Source organism: Coffea arabica, chromosome 7e (genome assembly GCF_036785885.1).
Source record: "Coffea arabica cultivar ET-39 chromosome 7e, Coffea Arabica ET-39 HiFi, whole genome shotgun sequence".
NCBI lineage: Eukaryota > Viridiplantae > Streptophyta > Magnoliopsida > Gentianales > Rubiaceae > Coffea > Coffea arabica.
In genome coordinates, this window is record NC_092323.1 from 15,764,282 (window position 1) to 15,782,896 (window position 18,615).

An 18,615-nucleotide genomic window follows, 5' to 3' on the forward strand; every position below is an offset into this window, starting at 1 on the left:
AGCTGCCTCGTTTTTCGTGTGGACTTAGATTTTGTCATATGCTGTCCCGTGGTAAGGGGATTAAGAATCCCTGTCCTTGGGAATCGCAATAGGGTCGGGCTAGAATTAGTTGATGAAGTCACTCTTGTATGGATTTTAAATCTCTTGTTTTTTGGTTGGGCAGTTGAAAAGTTTATTTTTTAGATATGAAGGTGAGAGTTTGGCGAATAAAGGGCCAGGACTCCAATAAAGTTGATGGTTATGATTTAGTCAAAAAAAAAAAAAGTATAATTCAATTAATTTACCTTACTTTTAACCCACTATGTATAAGGTCCATAAAAATTTATTAGATAAAATATCAAAAACTCTCTGTGATTTGTGAAATGTTCAATTTAATTCTATCTAGTTTGAACATTACAAAAATTAATTTTTGCGATTCATTAGTCTCAAAAAAAGTTGGATCTCTAAAAGACAAAATTTGGGATGGTTCAGAATTAGCCAATTAGGCCTAGTTTGTGAGTTTATGAGAGGAAGAAAAGACGGGAAGTGAAATGGTTTCTTTCTATGTTGTTTGGGAAGTAAAGGGGATTCCAATCTTTTAAAATGCAAGGAAAAGAGTTTTCACAACTGTATCCATTGAAGTTTTTGACCCCACGTCCCTAGCTTTTTAGTTCAGTAGCATTGAACTTACGGTTTCTTTACGTGTTTTGTAGCCTATACTTTCAAATGCTGCGGTTCGTTGGACAAGAACAAATTTTACAATAGTATATTTCTTTAAAAAAATGCATGTAGATCATAATAGTGATCTTATTTGTGCAAAATCTTGAGACAGCACTAAGAATTAGTTCTCTACAATCACAAAAGAAAATGCTTCGACTAAATCTTTGGCTTGGTTAGAAATAAAAATCAAAGCAAGTTAACAAGTACGGACCTACTTTTGAACACTTAAGAAACTTGAATTGAATTCCAGAAAATATAAATGGTAAGTTTAGGCTAGAGACTAGACTTTTGAATGGCTGAAGAAATAAATTTTTGGAATTTGATGTATTTTTGTTAAGTAAAAATGAGATTTATTAGCCACCTAAATAGTCGGTGTCAAAAAATAGTAAAAAGTAACGGCTTTTAAAAGTGGACGGTTTCTCTCAAAATTTATTCCCATAAAATACAAAAGGAATTTTATTTATTCTTGCCGAATAAAAATGAAGTTTACACCTCCTTGAATAGTATTTAATCTGTGATTTTTTTTGTTTAATTGTATAGAAATTATATTCGTAACTTCTTCTGCCTATCTTTGTGGGAGGACATTACTTTCACCAAAAATTTTTAAAAAAAAATTGTGAGAGAGTATTATATTATTGCATGTATCACAGCAACCATATTGACCAAAAAAAATTCCATTTCGAAAAATTATAAAAGGGATTTAGCTAGTAAATTACTTAAGAAAACAATAATTTTTCTTAAAAGAAAAAGTACTAAATGTCTAACTTTCTGCCAATGTACTTGTTAAAATTGTGAAGTGACACAGGAATCTCTCCAAGCCACAGAACGAATGTCGGAACAAACTAAGAAGTTTGAGTTGAGGCGTTCCCTAATAAGTACTATCCGAAAAACCCTTTTCCTCAGGCCTTTTCTTCATCAAGAAGTGTCTCTCCTCTTTCCATCTCCTAGCAACAAAAAACTAGAAAGCCTCTCCATCTTCTCTCTGGCTTTGGCAAAGCCAGCTCTTCTATGCAATATATTGTTCGCAATATATAGAAAGAAGGGCAAGAATTTCAATTCATAAATTCAAGGAGAGAAAATGGGAGGTTGTACAAGCAAGCCAAAAGTGTTGAAGGATGATGGGGTTGAGGCACCTGAGCCAGCACCTGAGAAGGTGAGTGTGGAGGAGAAGGGGACTCTCGCCGCCGAGCTGGCACCTCAACAGGAACCCGAAAAGGCGGTGGAAGAGGACAAGGAGGTTGTGGCTGAGGCTCCTGAACCGGTGGCATCCGAAAAGGTGGAAAAGGAGGAGGAGGAGGCTCTCAATGCGGTGGTTGATGGAGTTGAAAATAAGGTACTCAACATCACAATTAAAACAAAACTTTGATATACGTACAAATGCATGACACTCGGTGTCGTGGCATTCATTTAAATCTGTTAGTGTAAATAAATATTTAAATTTATGATGTATCAAAATTAATCTCGTTAAGTTATGTTATCACGTTTCTATTATTAAGAATTGGCATACACTTTCATATACGATATATAAACACATTGAATTGCTTGTCAACGAGTAAACATGTCGAACATGGTTGATTTCTTAAGAATTTGCCCACTCTATATATATAGAAATTCTTTTATTTGGGAGTTATAACTAATAAGAAGCTATATTTGCAATGTTTATTTATCGATATTTTTCAAAATAATTAGAGGCAATGCCCCCATGGTTGCCTAGTCACTCTCATGTTCGTGTTAATGCATTTAATTTTTCACGAATTTTTTTTTAAGGTTTTTGACAGGAGATCTAATATGCAGATCTAGATTCTCTATGATTGTAGGCGCAATAATAAAGAACTTTTAAAGGATTTAACGGTCAAGATCAACTCATTTGAGTTGAGACGGCTGATCTAGATCATTGATTTAAAATTCAAATCAACCCCTAATTACTTTCTATAGTTGCACCTGCAACCTTAGAGAATCCGCAATCCTTAAAATGCCAATATTTGGGGATGGCATCCCCCGTTGCTCCCCAATTTGTTGCATATGCATGAATGCAGCCATAGACACAAACATGATCTTTTGCTATTTTCCTTCTTTTTTTTTAAGCTACTAATTTCGGAGAAACTACAAATTAAAAGAATTTTACGTTCATATTGTATTGCAGAATGGAGAAGTAAAAGATTCCGAAGATCAAAAGGTAAAATCTGAAGAAGAGGTAAACTCCAAAGAAGATGACAAGGTAGAATCTGGAGAAGTAAACTCTAAAGAAGATGAAAAGGTAAAATCTGTAGAAGAAGAAAACTCTACGGAAGATGAAAAGGTGAAAGCTGAAGTGGAAGAAACTGCTGGTCCTGAAAAGCTTGAAAAAGAAGAGGTAAAACCAGCAACGGAGGCCGAATGCCATGAAAGATTGGACAAAAAAGTAGAAGAGAAAACTGAAACTTCGGAAGAGAAGAAAAAAGAAGCAGCAAAACCAGAGGCTGACAATGTTCCAATAATATCATTCTTCACATCATTTATGGGTCAGAAACACTAATAATTCGTAACGCTTTTCCAATCTATAAAAGGAGTGCATACAAATTAAAGGGTCATATGTCATGTTTCCACTTGCTGCTTCTAGTATGCCAAATGAAAGCGTGAACATTGTTGTGCGGTATATATATCACGCTTTCATTGTTACCTTTAACCTTAACGATGAAATTTTGTACTCATTACTCATTAGTATTAGAGCATGATCCCCAATTCTTAAATTCTTCAAGGTATGAATTGTGTCATAATACACAAATTACGTTTTTGACTAGATCCAATGTAGATGGCAAGTGATGTGAAATATGTCGCATTCTATTCCTTCATATTATGATTTTAATTAACTAGGTTGTTTACTTTCTTGACACATTTATTCAATAGAACCAAAAAAAAAAAACCAGGAATCAAGAGCTACTAAGGGCTAGGGGCTCATGAATTTTTGAAGGCGTGAAAGAACCATTGCCCTTCACATATTTGCCTTAACGATTTTGGATTTCTAAATGTGAGATCTAGTGGCTTATTCTATTGTATATTATCCTTCCAAAAGTGGTTCTTGCAGGACCATGATCCGCCTGTTACGCAAGAATGACTGCTCCTAATACTTTGGAAAGTAAAGGTGTGCATTTAAGAAGGAACCCTTATATGTTGGAAAATTTTTGGGGGCAAGCCCTAAGATTTACATAGAGAATTTTTAAAGTTTTTAAAGGGATGTTAAAGGACTCGTAAAATTTTGGGGAAACAAAATCTAATATTTATTAAGATATAAGTAAAATTTTTTATTATTTTAAATGGTTATAAAAAGATTTTTGAAAGCTTGGGAGTTCTCCCCGTATTTGGGTCAAGCAACCGTTCCAGAAGGTTAATGACAAAAAAAAAAAATGTAAGATCCAAATTTCATCTTGTACATCGTTTTTCACACCATGTGTGGGGCCCACAAAATATTGTTCTATAATTAGACGTTATGCAAAGTGAGTTATATCGTGTATAAATTAAGTTACATCTTATACAAAATGTACAAAATCAGTTCGGATAATTTTTCTGTTGACTATTCCTGCCCCATATCCGCTCTCCCCGCTCCCACTAGATCTGCCATTGATTCCTAGGAGCCTGTAGGGGTTTTTTTTCCAAAAAAAAAAAAGAGAGGATATTTTCGAATATTATTAGCCAGTTCCCTGGGCGTTAGATTACAGACGGTACAACAGATCAAGCCTTCCAAAGCACCATTCTCACACCTCTGAAGACGTGGAGTCTAGCGAGATAAGGTATCACGCCTTCGTCGGATGCCCAATTATAAACCATAAATTGGAATTGGCGTACCTCTTTTCGTTTGCTGCTTTAGTAGCTATATTTCATTAACTTTTGTAAATGTTAGTTTAATATCATCATTGGTTTGGAATAATTCATGCAGACAAGCTTATCGTTTAACATGAGTATAACAATTGTAATTGAAGACCAAGAACAAATGATTAGTCGCCAGAATAGCAAATTGATAATGTCATTATTTACTTAAGTATCCCGTTTAACATGGTTCAAGTAATGCAATAAACATTGAGAAAGAAAGAAAAAAAAAAAAGAAATGAAGTAATGTCACTGACAAACATATGAAACCAGGAAACAATATATATCACATGAAAGAAAAATAGGCAAATTAAAATAATAAAAAAAAGATAATTATGAGGACCATCTATAGGCACATATATGCATATTAAACAGGTTGCAGGAATGTTCAGTACTACTCATGAGTAATCAAAATCATAGGAAAAATATGATGTTTACAGCACAAATCAAGATATTTATAAAGTAACATCACTTAGATGGTTTGCTACTGAGATGGTTTGCCACTTAGTTTTTTTTTTTTATCTCATTCTATTCCATTCGCCTCAACCACAAGAACTCCATTATGAAATATTAGTTATCTTATAGTATATCTTGTTTAGTAAGTTGAATTAATAAGAAAATTAAAAAAAAGAAGAAAGATCACAAAAAATAGCACAGCATAACCAGATGTTTTTTTTAACCTTCAGATATTAGTTTCACGCAGGGAAAGAAGAGCCTTCCAAGTCATCTTCAGTGGCTAATTTCATACATAGGATCCTAGTTCTTTACCTTTGTGATTTATGTACTATTGTTTTATTGCAGAAGATAAAAACATTTTCCTACTTGGGAAGGAAGAAAAAAGAAAAATTTGAACTTAAATTATGTGGTGCCCTTAATCGTCTCTATCAAATATGTCCTATTTGTTTATTTTATTTTATTTTATTTTTATGCATGTCACGAATCTAGACTTCTCGTGTAAAGCATTTTCTAAATATTCAAGAAAAATCAATCCTTACTAAAATGCCTTTCCCAAATCATATAAGACACGTAGCATCAATCACACTTGTTAGCCATTTCAAGGATTCTTCAAATCCGGTTATATATGAAATAGGATAGTCTTATAAATTCTGAATTTTTTAGTTCTTTTTTTTCAGCATTTTAAAGTGATAGATGATGCACACACGTAGTTCTATTCGACATAGATATACTAGGCATATAGAAATTGTATCAAGTAGAAAATTTTCAGAATATATGATTGGATTACTTAGAGATGCAAATATTTCAAATATACAAATTGTGTTACTCAATTCATAGGTCTGAAATGCTAAATAACTTGTCCATATTAGTACGAAAAGGAGGAGATGGTCATGGACAATACTCCTTTTACTTATACAGTAATTAGGTACATTACATAAACTATGGCATATGTGATATCACAACAATGTTCTATTCAGTTTGTCTAACGGGGCACCCGTTAAAATATATTTTAGGTGTTATATTTTTTAAAATATATTAAATTTAATACTTAACAATTCAATGACTAAATGGATTCAAATTTCAAATTTTAAATTTCAGACTTTAGTTTTTAAATTTTAATTTTATCAAACGCACCCTAAGTGTATTAACGAGTGCCCTATGACACCCATTAGAAAAACCCTTTATCTATTTACCTTTGTGTAATTAGATGTTGAGTCCTAAAATTAAGCTAAATTTCTTCAATCTATAGGAGCGTTTTGGTTTGTGTTTTGGAGTCCTAAAGGATGAGTTTCATTTGTTCCTCGTTTCTCGGTTGTTCCAATTTAAAAAATTTTCACACACGACAAAAAAAAAAACAAAAACAATAAGGTACTAGTTTCAGTTTCAGTTTTACTTTGGGTCCTCACCTGATCCATTCTACGACTTTAGACAAGGACTAATCCATAATATATGTATAAAGGTTAATTATTGGATACGCCCGGATCTTTGTGGAATATTCATGAAAAAAAATCTTGCTAATAAATTTATTATACTATGGGAAAAGAATTGATAATGGAACCGTGGCGGAAAAATCTTTGTAACTTACTTATTCAAAACTCTTGGATTTTTTAACATATGTAGGAGGCATAATTGGAGTTTGATGAGATGAGCTACTTTGGCTTCTTCAAGAACCCTTGTTTCTAAATTAATTCGGTTTCACCCATACATAAAATTTGGCATTTAACTTAGGATTTGTCTAACTGGTACCCTTAAGGCACTCGTTCAGATATATTTCAAATGTTATATTTTTAAACTATAAAATTAATTTAAAAAAAGTAAATAAATACATGAGAGGGTAGGCAAGATTAAATAGAAAAAGTATATAAATATAAGAGAAGATAATAATTGTTAATATGTATATGTATGTATGTGTGTGTATATATATATATAATAGGTTAGGTGAATACTATGTGTGTTAATAAGTACCCTAAGGGCATCCCTTAGAAAAACCCTTTAACTTAAATTTATCTACAATAATTAGAGGTCCAATATCAAATTTTTAAAATCCCACACGAAGTTTTACAATACCTCAAATGCGAGTTTTAAAACATAACAGACGAAATGACAACGAATGCAAAGTATGAGGCTACAATATTAAATTCCCAAATTTTCCAACACGTACATTTCATGTGTTGTAATGATGCAGGCTTGTTTGGACCAAAATTTATGTCAATGGACCAATCAAATAAGACGTGGTTTCGATAACCACAACATGGCCAGCTCATTACGCGTTGTGCTGTTCTTTGCTGTTTCTGCTTTAATTTCAATCATCAAAATCTGCTATCATTCCTGATCTCATTTTCCTACTGAATGTGTTTCATTCCAAATGTGGTTTGAGATATTCTTATGCACGTGCATGCACAAACATGTTGGACCCTTTCAGTTTTTGATTTGTTAATTATTTATGGTATCTACTAATTGACTCTTAGTAGGAAGTTCGACAGGCAACAGCTTACTGTACTAGATATTTTTGGGTACAATTACAGATTGACTGGATATGATTTTGGTTGTAAACTAAATGCTTTTAGGGACAATTTTAGAGACCTCCCCTAAGGTTTCTAACCATTTCACTAGCCTCCATGCAAGTTTTGAAAATTATACTAACTTTTCTTGAAATTTATTATCTTGTAACATTTAGGTTCAACCAATAATTAAAAAGTAATATTAAAAGAGAAAAGATAATATGGTTCTACCATTGCCCCTCTTCTACTAAATTATTTAATTAATCTAATTCCAGTCCAAACAGTTAAAAAAAACATTCGAATTTACTATTTGTCATCAGGAATTAAATTACATATGGCATCAAAAATAGTATATCATTCTATATTATTCACTTAATGTAATATTCAAATTACTTTTTTCAATTACAAACCCATTGTCAAATATGATCAACAACAAATAATCAAAAAAATATGTAACCAAAATATTACAAAGAGTGAATTTTAATACCATAAAAATCTGAACAACTAATCTTAATATGTCGACGAGAAATGGTATACTTTTTATTAGCTGGCCAATTATAACATGCTAGCCAATTATAATTGGCTGGCAACTAACCTTAAAAAAAAAAAAGCAAGTTATAATTTGCCAGCTACTCTAGGGTTCTTCTCGAAGTATTTTCAAAATATTTGAAGTCTAAATGCGTCGAATTTGAACATGTTCAAGGCTAAAACTTATGCTTTTGTTTTAATAAATAGACTACTCAATTTCACAAATTTTTTTTTTGGAGTGAAGATTATGTTGCATCCATGATTGCATCAATTTGATCGCTGACAAAATGGAAAGGAACTAATTTTGTCAAGGAAAAATGCAAATTATGTCAAGGAACTAATTATGTCAAGGAAAAATGCAAAAATGAAAACATGTGCATGCCATAGAGCCAAAATTTGAATAGCATTTACTTTCCAACTATGACTGTTTAAATATGATTGATCCCTTGTGTGCTCCCCATATAAACGCAACATATGATATTTGTGCAAGAGTTTTCTTCCCTATGCCTAATTAAGAATAACACAGACTTGTTTATAAACTTGCACCTTTAACCTTTAATCTACTTGGATATTGGCTAATTAATTGGAGATATATACTATATCGGTAAATTCTAACGAAATGTATTTATGTGTCAATCATGTTTGGTCATCCTATGCTCGTGAAAGAGGGCAAGTGCTACCAGCATTAAAGATTGATTAAGAAGAACGAATGAACTTTTTGAACAATCAATCCTTCTTGAACTTGATTATCTTCAATGTTTTTGTATCAACCTTGGTCAAAATCTTGATTCAATTCTACATGGAATTCTGCAATTACATGTAATAGTTTGATTATTGAGAACTTTACATTTATATACCTATAGATAAACATATGGTTAGAAGAAAACCAAGAAAAAAAAAATCATATGAATTACTTTATGGTTTTAAGGAAACAATGCTAATGTCGGCCAATTGTCTAGTCGTCTACAAATAGGTCAAAATCGTGAAGCGACACAAAAATCTCTCCAAACCGCATATTGAATGTCGGAACTACGCAGTCTGTGTTGGCTTTCATATTTCGATCCCTCTCTATAAATCTCTCAAATTCGCACAACTTCCTCTTCCACTACCTTTCCTTTCTCTAAAAATTTCTCCTCTCTCTACTAACGCCAGAAAAAACAAAAAGAAAAAGCTTGCCCTCTCCTCTCACCCTTCTCCCATAGTATTCCTTCCAAAAAAAAATCCCATCATACATTTCTACACCAAAAATTTTTTTAAAAAAAATTAAGAAGGATGGGAGCATGTACAAGCAAGCCTAAAGTGTTGAAGGGTGATGTGCCTGAGGAGAAGGTCAAGGCTCCAGAGCCGGCACCCAAGAAGGTGGTGGTAGAGGAGGAGGAGAAGAAGGACGACGCCGTGGAGAAGGCGGCCGCGGTGGTGGTGGTGGAAGAAGAGGTAAAGAAAGATGAAGATGTAGGCGCTGCTGCTGGTGATGAGAAAGTTACTAGGAGCCGTTCTCTTGGTAACTTGTTTAAGGAGGTATGTCTTCATGAAAATTATAACGTTAATGCATCTGTATAATGCCTGTGTATACTTTTACCATGCAAACATGGTTTTTTTATTTAATTGTGTAGCCATTAATGTAGAGTCAGAAAAAAAGAATTTGACAATTACGTCAAAAAGTGAAAAAAAAATCATGTTTGTATCTTTTTAATTTAAATTCTTCTGATTGTATATTTTGTAGCAATGGAAATTTTAATGTCACATATGAATGAATTTAGCATCTCTAAAGACTATAATGTTATTTTGAAAAATTATACATGTATACTGAATTTCGAAAGAAATCCACGTTTCGAAATTATGTTTTTCATGTCTCTTTGTTTTTTAAGTCTTGTTCGAATAAGAGATATCGAATTTTCCTTTCTTTTTCTTTGATTTTTGAAAAATCATGGAAAAGTCGACAATTGATTGTAGGGGAAATGGAAGATGTGGGTTATTTTAAATTTCTATTTCTCAGCAATTTAATGTATGGAGACTTTAATCTTTCTTTTCCCTTCGTACAAATTGAGAGGTAAAAATACATTTAACCCGTTGGCTTTGTTACCTTTTCTTTGTCTGTTAAATTTAGTAAGTAAATGCCTTTACAATCAAGAATTTTAAATTTTATCTACTTACTCTATTAAAGTTTGGAAGATTTTTTTTCCCACGTTAATACATATTCTTTCCTATTTTGGCGGTGGAAAATTAGATGTCTTTTTTTCCCCCAAAGCCATAGAAAATACACATAAATCTAGTTAGTATAGAATACAACCAATTGCACATGATTAGACTAGCACAGCCAAATTCTTTTCTTTTTTTTTTTTTTTTTGCTTTTAGTTTCATTTGACTAATAATTGACATACTTTGGTAATTATGACCTTTGATAGTGCGTTGGGTCGACTATCTTTTCTCCGAGAGGATACCAATTGGTTTTCATCACCTTTTCCCTATTGTGGTTAATTATACCACAAGTTCTTGGAATTTGAACCTAATCATTTCATTAGGATAGTGTAATTATTTGATTAATAATGGCTTAACGACTATTATTCACAGAAAATGGCTCTTAAGGTCTTTTAAGATCTTTTTTGCTTTTCAAGTTTAGGGTTCAGATTTTACGCCTTGAAAAATAATAATAGGAAACGGATGGAAAGGATTAGAAAAAAAAAAAAAAGACCATTATTCAAGGTGGCCCATCTATTTCTTTAGCCTTTGTTGAATGGTGTGAGATTCTGTCTGGTTCATGCACCCTTACCAAAGACTCTCAACATCCAACTTGATTTTGCAACTTTATCACTGTAAATTGTTTCTTTTTCGTTGTTTGGCTATGGCCCATCAATTTTTTTAATCTACATATAACTATTAATTCCAAGAATCCTTTTGATCTGTAAAATCTTGATTGATATGTTCCTGTTTAAGCAATATGTTACTTACATACATCTTCATACGTATGAAATCATTAGACTATCTCATACTTCCATAATTTTTTCTGAAAATTGGAGTAATTGCCAAGCAATATACTACAAGTTCTTCAAAGTGTCAAAAATCTGTTTGGATTGGTCATTTTTTCAAAAACAAAATTTTCAAATACAATACTGTAGAATACACAATAATTCAAAAAACATCTCATCTATACAATATATCAAATACTTCAAAAGAATTTTATGGTAAAAATTTTTCATATACACTGTTACAATAAAATTTTTCAAAAACACCCCCAAAAACAGCTAATCTAAACGAAAATTTTCTACATTTTTTTGTGGGCAAAGTTTGATTAGCCTATTTTTACTATCGGGTCTTTCTAAAATTCAATAAACATGATTAATACCATGAGATCACAATATATAATAGTAGGATTTTCATTACTCAATATGTGTAATAGTTTTTTTTTTTAATTTTTGATGGTAAGATATTCATTCCCCCTTTACAAGATCACGGAGAATTTCCTGTACTGAAAGGAATGCTGCTAGGACCCACTATTGGTCTCTTCTCCTTTGTTGCCCAATGAATATTCACTTGTGAAAAGAATTAATGTTCCTAGGATTATCTGTCTTTTGTTGCTTTATTTCCCTTAATGTTCCCTATGTCTTTGGCCATGTTGGACAGATCCTATTTGTCTTGTTTCTAATTTTGAGTAATTTCAAGATCCCACTTGGTCAATTCTTCAATAGCAAAAGTACAATTGATCCACTTACATTCCATAGTACAGTAAAAAAAAATTAAGATTTTTTGGCTAAATTTTTGTACATGAGGATAGTATTAGGACAATTGCGCTTGGAATAATAATTAATAAATGGAATTTGAAAATTTTATTGTAACTCTGAAATTTTATTTGCAGAACCAAGAGAGGAAAGAATCATCTGAGAATGAAGCTGTAAAAGAATCTGTTGGGTCTGAAGTCAAGCCAACAGAAGCTGAAACAGTCGAAGAGGTCCAGCCTGAGGAGGTAAAACCAGCTGCAACAGAGCAAGTTGCTGCTCCAGTGGTTGATGCCCCTGCAAAGGAGGTCCAACCTGAGGAGGTAAATCCAACTGCAGAGGCCAAAGATGCTGTAAAATCAGATGAGACGCCTGAAGAGAAATCTGAAAAATCAGAGGAGAAGAAACAAGAAGAATCTCAGCCTGCTATCGTGACAGGAAAGGATGAGAAGTGAAATGGAGCAGTCTGCTGTTGTGATGAATGTTAGAATATGATTAGGAAAGCCTTGATGAAAAGTACTTCAAGGTAACAGGATAAAACAATGAATGTTTTTCGGAGTTTGTGGTGGAAAATAGTTTTGCTCAATGAACCTCATTTTCATTTTACTTTTCTGATGCAAGTTTTTGTGAATGTTCTTCGCTGTGATTGCAACTTGAAGATACTGTAGGATTAGAGATTTGTTCTCCCTGGTTACCGACTAAGCAGCCATAAACCCCAACTTTCTTTCCAGTGACGCGGCATTTTCGGGGACCAGCCTCCTTCCTTTTCCTCATGCTGACAATGAGGTTTCCCTATTTTTCTTATGTTAAACCCAAGAATACATAAGACCAAGGTGTTAGAGTAACATTGAGCAGGATAAGACACCAATAAAATAATAAGTCCAATCTGTTAGATAGCGAATTGATATCCAAGAATTTTAGCAGGCTAGAGTGTTTTCTCTGACCTCATCGATGAGATTTCTACATAACTTCTAGTTAGGCCAGAGTGAGGAGCGATTGAGGAGGCATTAAATCCTAAAAGCTGCTGTTTATCCCTCATTACCTAGGATGTATTTCAAGAATTAATCAGGGGTTTTTCCTTTTCTTCCATACATAAGTCAAGAGTTGATAAAAGTTTAAGAGGCATCGATAAGGATAACTTTGTGGCCTTCAATGAGATTTTGTAGCTCAGTGCTTGAGCTGAAAGAAGGAAGAACGCAAAAGCAAAACACTTAAAGCAATTGCGCAAATTCCGCAATCAAGGGCAATGATAAGTCTTCAGGATAGTTTACATTGAGAAGCTAAGAAATGTGCTGATAAGTGGCTCTTCATCTTTCGAATAACAGAAGCAGAATTCAGACCCGTTTGCTTACTGTTTTAACAGAAAATGCTAAGACAAAAAGAGGAAAAAGAAAAGGATACAGTGGCACAGCAATGTTCAATCAATTCCTGGCAATGATGACTGAGCTTGTAAAACATGTTCATGCTTAAATTGTTGATGAACCCCATTTGTTTGATATGGGAGGAGCAGCCTGGCTACCATCGGTTACTTCATCCCTCCTGCTTTCAGTTTCTCCATCTTGAGATGCAGTTGCCTCCTTGCCTTTACCCCAGATCACAAGGCAAAGGCCTATTGTGATGATGATGGATCCTATCAAGCTGTTATACAAGATTATCGAGGATTAATTCAAGTCGGATATAACAGTTTGATTAAAACATAAAAATGTTTCAATGGAAAGATAGATGTGCTATAGATCATCACCTTCCCAGACACAGCTCCTCTTTTAGAAAGAGGGATCCAGCAAGGGCAGTGAATACTAGTCCCAAAGGACTGAAAGAAGACACGAATAAAGGGCCTTTCATCATTGAGCTCCAGAAAACTGCAGCCACACATAGTCCAGAACTAACAATTCCCTGCCAGAAAGATTGTACAATGAAGATTTCAGAAAGATTTCAGGTGACAAACAGTAAGACGAACTGACATTCGAAAGCCATTGCTTGCTAAGGCAGGAATACCAAAGCCATTATTGAGATGTTAGGTTGTTCAAGTATGTATTTTATGACAGTGACAATCAAGTGCCTCATCAAGAAGCTTCAAAACTAGAAACCATACCAAATAAGCAACAGCTAGGAGTCTACAATCCCATCCAAGCATCCATGAAGACAATTCCCTCTCAGTACATATTGCAAGAACACCAGTCAGGATTGATCCAGTGAAACACATCACTGCAATACTTGAATAGCATGGGTAACTATGGCTCATCTTAGTCTAATCACAATAGGAAAAGCCTTGCCGTTAGAGATGTTTTAGCTGATGAATTATTGTGCTCTATGTAATTGGAGCATAATTACCTGAATAACTAACCAAATTGCAAATGACAAACAACTCAATAAGGCCAGCAAAGAGCCTACGACATTATTAGATGGAACTGATGCATGATTGTGGAGAGGAATTATGTCAACATGCTGTGACAATATTTTGATCTTCTTCCCTTTAACAAAAGTCAGAATCATTGCTCCACCACTGCCCAAGACAGTCCCAAGAACTTTGGCTTTTCCAGCAGAGTTTCTAACATCCAATTTCTCCAACCTAAGGATTAATGATGAATAGGTGATTATGATATTATCTTGTTAACCATAGCAGAAGAAGGATCCACATATTTGAAATTCAATTATGATCAATCTCAACACTTTTATAAGATATGACTCTGTAAAGCTCAGTTAGTGCATATTTGAATTCTGACTAACTTCCCTAGGAGTTTCTGTGAAGAGTTTACTTAAAAAGTTTTATATCTCAGGCTGAGAAAATGGTAAGGAATGAGACTTTACTAGGGTTCTGAAATTAAATAAAACATTGAGATCTTCAATTCACGTTCTATTTGAATGGGTTCCAAAAGCTATATACTGCCAGTTCAAACGCTACGAGAGAAAACTAATCAAGAGCTTATATATGCAGAACCTGGCAATAAATACAAGTCTGGATAAGATCAATGTGATCAATTGATGAAGAAGGTGCAAGAAGAAGAAAACAAATCTCTGCAAGTGTGACTGGAGATAGGCCAATCACTACATAAACTGTAGTGCAGTCCTTTCTGAATAACATATGAGCATTTTTAACAACTCAAGGCAGAAATACCTGAATATTAGGGCCAACACTAATGTGAAGCCTGGAATGAGGTTGAACATTGCTGTCACAAAAGTTGCTGATGTTAGCGACATGCTTTTAACGTATAAATAGTTGCCTAGCGTTGCTCTGCAGTCAGCACAGAGTAAAATTCTCAGTAAATTCTACTACTTGGAAATGAGTTTGTTCTTCAAATCTTATCAGATGCAAATGCACTTTATTAGATATAAATGGAAGGAAATCAAAAAAATCATTTTCAGAATCAATAAGGAAACCAGGCCTATTAGGACGTAGAAATGGTAATCTGGGAAATTCTTGATTACTTTGTTCTCAAATAAATCACCAAGGAACTAATGTTAGATATGCACAGAATTCTGTACTTGATCCAAATTTTTCATTGTTTTCTTGAGAAGTTCAGTGTGCATGCAAGAAGATAATGTGCTCATATTCTGCAAAAGCTTTGTGACTGTTACCCAAATAAAGCACTCAGGAATCCATCAAGAGCTATCATCCAGGTGAACCTTGGTCTACAATTTCTGTAAAATAAACATAGAGCTTATCAGTGAAGAAACTTCTTTCCTGTTTAATCTAGATTACTGTTTACAAAACACTGAATGCTACATATTTCTGCACTGCATGCACTAGACAGGGTCCTAATCTATGGAATGCATCCCATCAACTACTTTTCAACTATCACAGATGGAAAAGGAAACTTGAAATCTGTTGCCACCACGAAAACAAAGCACTTACATCAATTAGGGAAGAAAAGAGATCATTTTGTACCTCTCAGTGAAAAAAGCAATAGGAGCCATGAAAACTGTGGCAAACAGCAATTTGTAAAGGATTATAGTCTGGATACCCATACCATTAGCCATTGCAATTTTGTACATGAAATTAGAACCTGTAGATGCTACTTGAACTATGACCATCACCACTGCTGGTTTTAGCTCTTCTGAGATGAAGCATACATTCCTTGCCATTCTTTCTACCACAGCGTGCACTCCAAACAGAAATTGTTAGGAAATACGAAACGAGATCAGTAAAATACTTTTCATCTTTTTCTAAGCCTACTTATTGGCTCCAGTTGTTTTTATCTATCAAGAAACGTACAAATATGATCTCTGCAACTAGGATATAGGTGGCAAATGCAAAAGGTAGACTTTAACATAATGATCAAAAGTCCTCATTTTGGATAACTTGGATGAAAAAGTAGAATTTCTCTAACTGATATTTACTTATTCCACTAAATATCACTAATTTACTTTTAGGCAAATTAATCACTTTCTTGAGCAAAGCAATAAGCCTAGGCAGTTGCCTTCTAATGACCCTTTTGAGTTCACTTCTCATGGTTGTTTCAAGACATCAAACGTCCATGTAAAACAAGGTGCATCAAAAATGAAATGGTAACTTCTTATTCTAGAAATTTTACACAACATTTCCTCTTTTTCAAGATTCTGCGTAAACGGGTCGTAACCAAGGTACTTTGTTTTTAGAAAATTATAAATAAAATACGTAGGCAATTGCAAACATTTTCACATTTCAGATGTATAGCTAGGAAAAGGCAAATTTTTACGTGAAAGTAAAAAACATTCTGATAAATAGGAGTTGTAATTGCTTATACTTAGTATGTTGATTGAGGTGTTTCAGGAAAGGTTGCTTAGCAGAATGCCTCTGGAGTGAACGTCTCATCATAACTCAACTCCACAAATATACACTAAATGCTGACTATAATTTAAATTAACAAATTAATAACATGCAAAATATTAAAAGTAAATGGAAATTAAGCTTGTTCATTATCTGCAGATTCATGCAGAGTGGCAGCATTAGTCTTACGTCCATCAAAAACCAGGCGCAGTTACGATCCCACATATTCAGAGAGAGCCCAAGTCTATAATTCTAATGGGTAGCTGTTAACTAGTTCATGTATTCTGGGCACCATAAACCAGGCGAGGTGAAGTAAGATCCTTCTGTTCAGCAAAAGCCCAATTCTATGATTCTACGTGCCGTAGCTGCATGGCATCCTAGTGACAATAATTCTGCTTTGCAATTTTTAAGCTTTACAAATAGGCAAGGGAAGGTAAGAAATTGTGCCTTTTTTTTTTTCTCCTAATAAGGGAGAGATGTAATTTAAGAAACGGAGAGGAAAAATGAAGATTAAACCCCAAAACCTTTATATCCTGAAGTCTAACCTTAGCCACTAGAATAAAATTTCTTCGTTGGAAGGGTAAGGGATCGAGTGGTACCAAGTATACCAAATTGATGTCTTGACTATTTACATGTTTGTTCTTACTTAGAAATTTGTCGATGGATATTTCACTATGAATTTGCATTTTGCTTATAGTAATTAATGTTGTTTTCCTAAATAAGCTACATAATGATTTCATTATGTGCAAGAATAAATATAATGGCAAGTAGTTTAAATTAAGGTAAATTATTATTTACCATCCCGTGATTTTGTCTTTTATGACATAATCCCAGTACTGGTCAATAATATTCATTTAATTCCAATGTGGTTTGGTGCAAAGTTGAAAATGCAGAAAGCGTGTTAAAGTTTCAGTTATATCCTTACTTAAATAAAACACAATTAGGATCTAACCACTTTACCTAAAATGATAGGGGAATTATATAGTCAAATGCAAAATTGTAAGGGTATAAGTGGATATTTCACATTTTAGCTATTCCCTGTTTCATGCTTCACACCCGTTTCCAAAATGAGTTGGAATTTGTAACTCGAAATGCTTTCACTCAAATATTCCCATGAAGGGCTTCGTGTATTCCTTGAATCTAAAACAAGTCATTGATAGTTGGGCCGTTTACTGGATCCTTTCAACCCTAACTAAAAAGGTTGTCCATTCTAATGTAATTTCGGATTCTTCAATTTACCAAAATCATACAATGCTCAGAAAGGCAATCTCTAACTTTTTTATTATCTTGTGCACACTGGTTATAATTCACATCAAATGGGAATCAAATACTAAAACGATGGCTGAGAGGTTATAATTCACATCAAATGGGAATTAAGTGCTAATAGAATTATCGATGAGGTCTTGGTCTAGTGGCTAAAGTTCAGATCTCAAGAATTAAAAGTTTTAGATTCAAATCTCCTACCCCCCTCGTCACTTCTTGAGTTCCATCATTCCCTTAGAAAATTTTTTTAAAAAGATTACTAATAGGACATAATGCTTCTTAAAGGTTCTTCGTTTTATGGTATAACTACATAAAAGAAAAATTTTATAGTATAACTATACTGGCACAAATTACGTAAATATATTTGAACTAATTAGAAATATTTGATTGGAAGAATATATGTGGTTAATTTAACATTCTTGATTAACCTTATAATCGTTCAAAAATAAGCTTTACTTGAAAGTTATATTATGCCAATGAATATGATTTGGAAAGTTAAAGGTTCACCAAATACGAATTTTGATGGGGTAGATAGATCGCTCTAATTCAAGAAAAAGCAAAGAAAATTTTGTGAAAAAATTCGTTTATCATTTATAACATATTGGATAAGTAACTTCAATTGTCCCTCAACTTTTACCAATGGTATTATTTGGCCCTTCAGCTTTTAAAAGTATCTTTTTGGTCCTTAAACTTTGAATTTGGTTTTAATTAGTTTTTTTCTTTTTGTAAGTGGGGAAGGGATGGGTTATAATTAGTTCCTAAGGCCAAATCTAATTAATATATTTTTACTACTAAGATTTAATTTAAAATTAGGTTGGCCCATTCAAAGTTTATAGAGTGATCAAATTTCTCCACATTAGTGATC

General features: G+C 33.4%; 3 protein-coding genes across 3 annotated transcripts; 2 read left to right on the top strand and 1 right to left on the bottom strand.

The window, feature by feature from the left end:
• Positions 1-1,528: 1,528 nt before the first annotated feature.
• LOC113701195 (uncharacterized) lies at positions 1,529-3,405 on the top strand. The gene is made up of 2 exons (XM_027221726.2): positions 1,529-2,032; positions 2,843-3,405. Exons 1-2 carry the CDS (start codon positions 1,778-1,780, stop codon positions 3,212-3,214), a joined length of 627 nt encoding a protein of 208 aa, XP_027077527.1. The 5' UTR covers positions 1,529-1,777; the 3' UTR covers positions 3,215-3,405.
• A 5,637-nt stretch (positions 3,406-9,042) lies between these two features.
• On the top strand, positions 9,043-12,346 carry LOC113701510 (uncharacterized). The gene is made up of 2 exons (XM_027222216.2): positions 9,043-9,545; positions 11,881-12,346. The coding sequence occupies exons 1-2, from the start codon at positions 9,300-9,302 to the stop codon at positions 12,193-12,195; spliced, it is 561 nt and encodes a 186-aa protein (XP_027078017.1). The 5' UTR covers positions 9,043-9,299; the 3' UTR covers positions 12,196-12,346.
• An 860-nt stretch (positions 12,347-13,206) lies between these two features.
• On the bottom strand, positions 13,207-15,823 carry LOC113701266 (WAT1-related protein At1g25270). Its single transcript, XM_027221833.2, has 7 exons — positions 15,627-15,823; positions 15,317-15,379; positions 14,856-14,972; positions 14,072-14,309; positions 13,833-13,988; positions 13,482-13,633; positions 13,207-13,378 (listed from the first exon to the last, which is right to left on the bottom strand). The coding sequence occupies exons 1-7, from the start codon at positions 15,821-15,823 to the stop codon at positions 13,207-13,209; spliced, it is 1,095 nt and encodes a 364-aa protein (XP_027077634.2).
• Positions 15,824-18,615: the final 2,792 nt, after the last annotated feature.